At 47.2% G+C, this 2901-nt stretch overlaps 1 protein-coding gene across 1 annotated transcript in view; it reads right to left on the bottom strand.

Moving 5' to 3' along the window:
• Positions 1-224: 224 nt before the first annotated feature.
• The window catches only part of Habp4 (hyaluronan binding protein 4), a 27723-nt gene continuing 25046 nt past the window's right edge, over positions 225-2901 (bottom strand). The window contains exons 7-8 of the mRNA XM_021215661.2: positions 1988-2173; positions 225-1476 (exon numbers count right to left, since the gene is read on the bottom strand). Of these exons, the coding sequence (XP_021071320.1) occupies positions 1420-1476; positions 1988-2173 (243 nt within the window). The 3' untranslated portion in view covers positions 225-1419. The remainder of the gene's footprint in view (positions 1477-1987; positions 2174-2901) is intronic.

The raw sequence follows: 2901 nt of genomic DNA, 5'->3' as shown, positions 1-2901 counted from the left end.
AAGCTTTCCCAGTGTCATTCACAACTCAAAGGGGAATGAATGTTCTTAAGAGAAAGCTTGCTTCGACGACCTTCAAAGCCAAGGGGAGGCTGAATGCCTTCATGGAGCAGCCCTCACTGCCCCAGTGACTGTCATGACTAAAGTCGATGCAGGCTTCTTCAGTCAGATCATAATACTCATGAGCAGTGTGCCAGCCCCAGAGAAAATGAATAAGGCAGTCAATATACCTTTGTACTCATTCATTTAATAAACATGGGGTCAGAAGCAGGTGGTCACCCAAAGCAACATCCTCAATAGTTATGTCTAGAGAGCTTCAACTTTGATGACTCAACCAAACCCCAAGAGTTCAGTAGGAAAACAATACCAACCTTCATTTACACCTGGGTTCCAGTTCAGCACCATCTCAGACTTTGTGGCTGGGGGTGGGGGAGTGGGGGTGGGGGGGTAGCACAGGTCTGGGGAGCAAGGTTCCATTGCAAGCACAATAGGCAAACCTCCCTCCCTAATCTGTCCAACACCTTGGCTAGTCCCTCCCACATACAATGAATCTTCCCTAGTTTTGCCGGTGGGTGGGTGGCCCTAGGTCTCAAGCTATTTGGGGTGATTGAGCCTCTGAGGTGGTCCCTAACCCTAAACCTCCACCAGAGGCCTTAAGAACAACACAGGAACTGGGGCACAGCCCAGGGGAGGGACCAGCCCGTGTTTGCAGTCAGTAAATGCGATTGAGTTACAAGTCAGTCTGCTCAGAGTAAACAGTGCTGAATTCCAAAACTAGTGTTGAGGGAGAAAAAAAAAAAATACACTTCTACCCAGGAAACCTTTTCATTTCATTATGCTCAACAACCACCTGAACCCTAAGTCTGCACACACATACTGAGGATGTGTGCACGCACAGACCACGAGGTAGTTTAAATCACTACTGAGAACCAGCACTTCCTCTGCTTCAGAGCGGTTGTCCCTGGCCCACAGTGTCTAAGCCGCAGCTCGGGAATTCTCAGAATTGAGCAGTAACAGGTGAATGGTATGAAAATTAGGATGGGGCTGCTCTACATGAGCGGTTCTCCATGTCTCCACGTGTCCTGACTGGCCTTGAACTCAGGATCTGCCTGCCACTGCCTCCCAAGTGCTAGGTTTAAAGGCATGCACCACCATGCCCAGCAGTTCTATTTTCTAATTTACTTTACTCTGTACTTCTGTGCTAGAATTGTTAGAATCTATGTACACATTTTAAACATTATCCCTTACAAAAGTCTCTATCTGGGGAAAGGGCCTGACCTCACGGGAACACCACAGAGCAAAAAAGTGCAACAACTTCACACACGACACGGGAAAAGCAACATCTATTGTTCTTAGAGTCGGACTCTTCTCGCGGCAAGGAAAGTCTCTTCATAGTGCTGCTCTGCTGCAGGGGAGTGGCTGTTAGGCCAGGGCGGGGAAGTCCTCAGGGTCATCCGGGTTGGGAGCAACATCTTGGGTCTAAAAAAAAAAAAAAAAGAGAGAGGTCTTTATTTTTTACTTCTGTGCATTGGTGTTTTGTCTGCGTGCATGTCTGTGTGAAGATGTTGGAACCCCTGGAACTAGTTACAGTTGTGAGCCACCATGTGTGTGCTGGGAATTGAATACATACATCATACTCATGTACATACCCATAAACCTAAAAAAGTAACTTTATTACATGCTAGGCACCCACCAAGGCAAGCAGGGATGAATCTGCACATCTGGGTAAAGACAATTTAAGTCATAGAAGTCCAGCGGTAAACAAGGTTTTCTGGAAAGAGCTCTCCCAGACATGAGCCTCAGTATGACAGGCACATGTGACGCCTGTGGCCCGCCTGATGGAATTATGTGATTATGTCAGTAAAGTGACACTGTTCAAAATTGCTCCAGATCAGACTTTAGGAGGCAACCACAAAATCAGACCACTGTAGCCCAAAGCAATTGCCTTCTCCTTCAGCAAGCCATCGGGGATTTACAATAAGCCACTTACCACCACTTCTGCACGGGGGCCATAGTTCTCTGTTCTTCTCATTCTTCCTCGGCCTCCCCGGGTGCTGCCTCTGGATCCCCGACCAGGGCGAGGGAGGTTACCAAAGTTAATCTCCAGCTGGGATGTGATATCATTGGCAGCTTTCCGGAAGACATGGGACTCATCCTCATAGTCATCCTTCACCATCTGAAATAGTTATAAGGTCAGACAGGCACAGGCGCAGCCATTTCCACAGATGCACAGCAGTGAGCATTTTTAATGTTGTTGCCGGGTGGTTTGTGTGACCCTGTGGACTAGGAAGACTCTGGGTATGTCCCAGCCCTGAGCACCAAGACACTGTCTTAACACAAGCAAAACTATATTTCAGGCTGGCCTGAAACTTTGGTGATCTTCTTGCCCTCAGGGTCCCAAGCACCGGGAATATATGCATCAGATCCTAGTCTATTCAGGTAGAAGTAAATCCTGTGGTGGCTTAAGCCTTTAGTCCCAGCATTTAGGAGACTGAGGTAGGTGGATCTCTGAGCCTGGTCTACAGAGTGAGTTCCAGGACAAGCAGGACTATACAGAGATACCTGGTCTTGAAAAGACAAAACCACAAAAGATTTGGCTCATGCTTTAAGAACAATCTCTGGCTAAATTCTGCAGTGCCCAGAAGATTAACATAAAGACATTCACAACTTTCAAACTAATTGTCTTAGTCAGGGTTTCTATTCCTGCACAAACATCATGACAAAGAAGCAGTTTGGGGAGGAAAGGGTTTATTTAGCTTGCATTTCCATACTGCTGTTGATCACCAAAGGATGCAGGACTGGAATTCAAGCAGGTCAGAAAGCAGGAGCTGATGCAGAGGCCATGGAGGGATGTTCTTTACTGGCTTGCTCAGTCCACTCTCTTATAGAACCCAAGACTACCAG

Source organism: Mus pahari, chromosome 16, assembly GCF_900095145.1.
Source record: "Mus pahari chromosome 16, PAHARI_EIJ_v1.1, whole genome shotgun sequence".
NCBI classification, from domain to species: domain Eukaryota; kingdom Metazoa; phylum Chordata; class Mammalia; order Rodentia; family Muridae; genus Mus; species Mus pahari.
The sequence above is the reverse complement of the archived record's forward strand: the minus strand, read 5'-3'. Positions and strand labels throughout refer to the sequence as shown.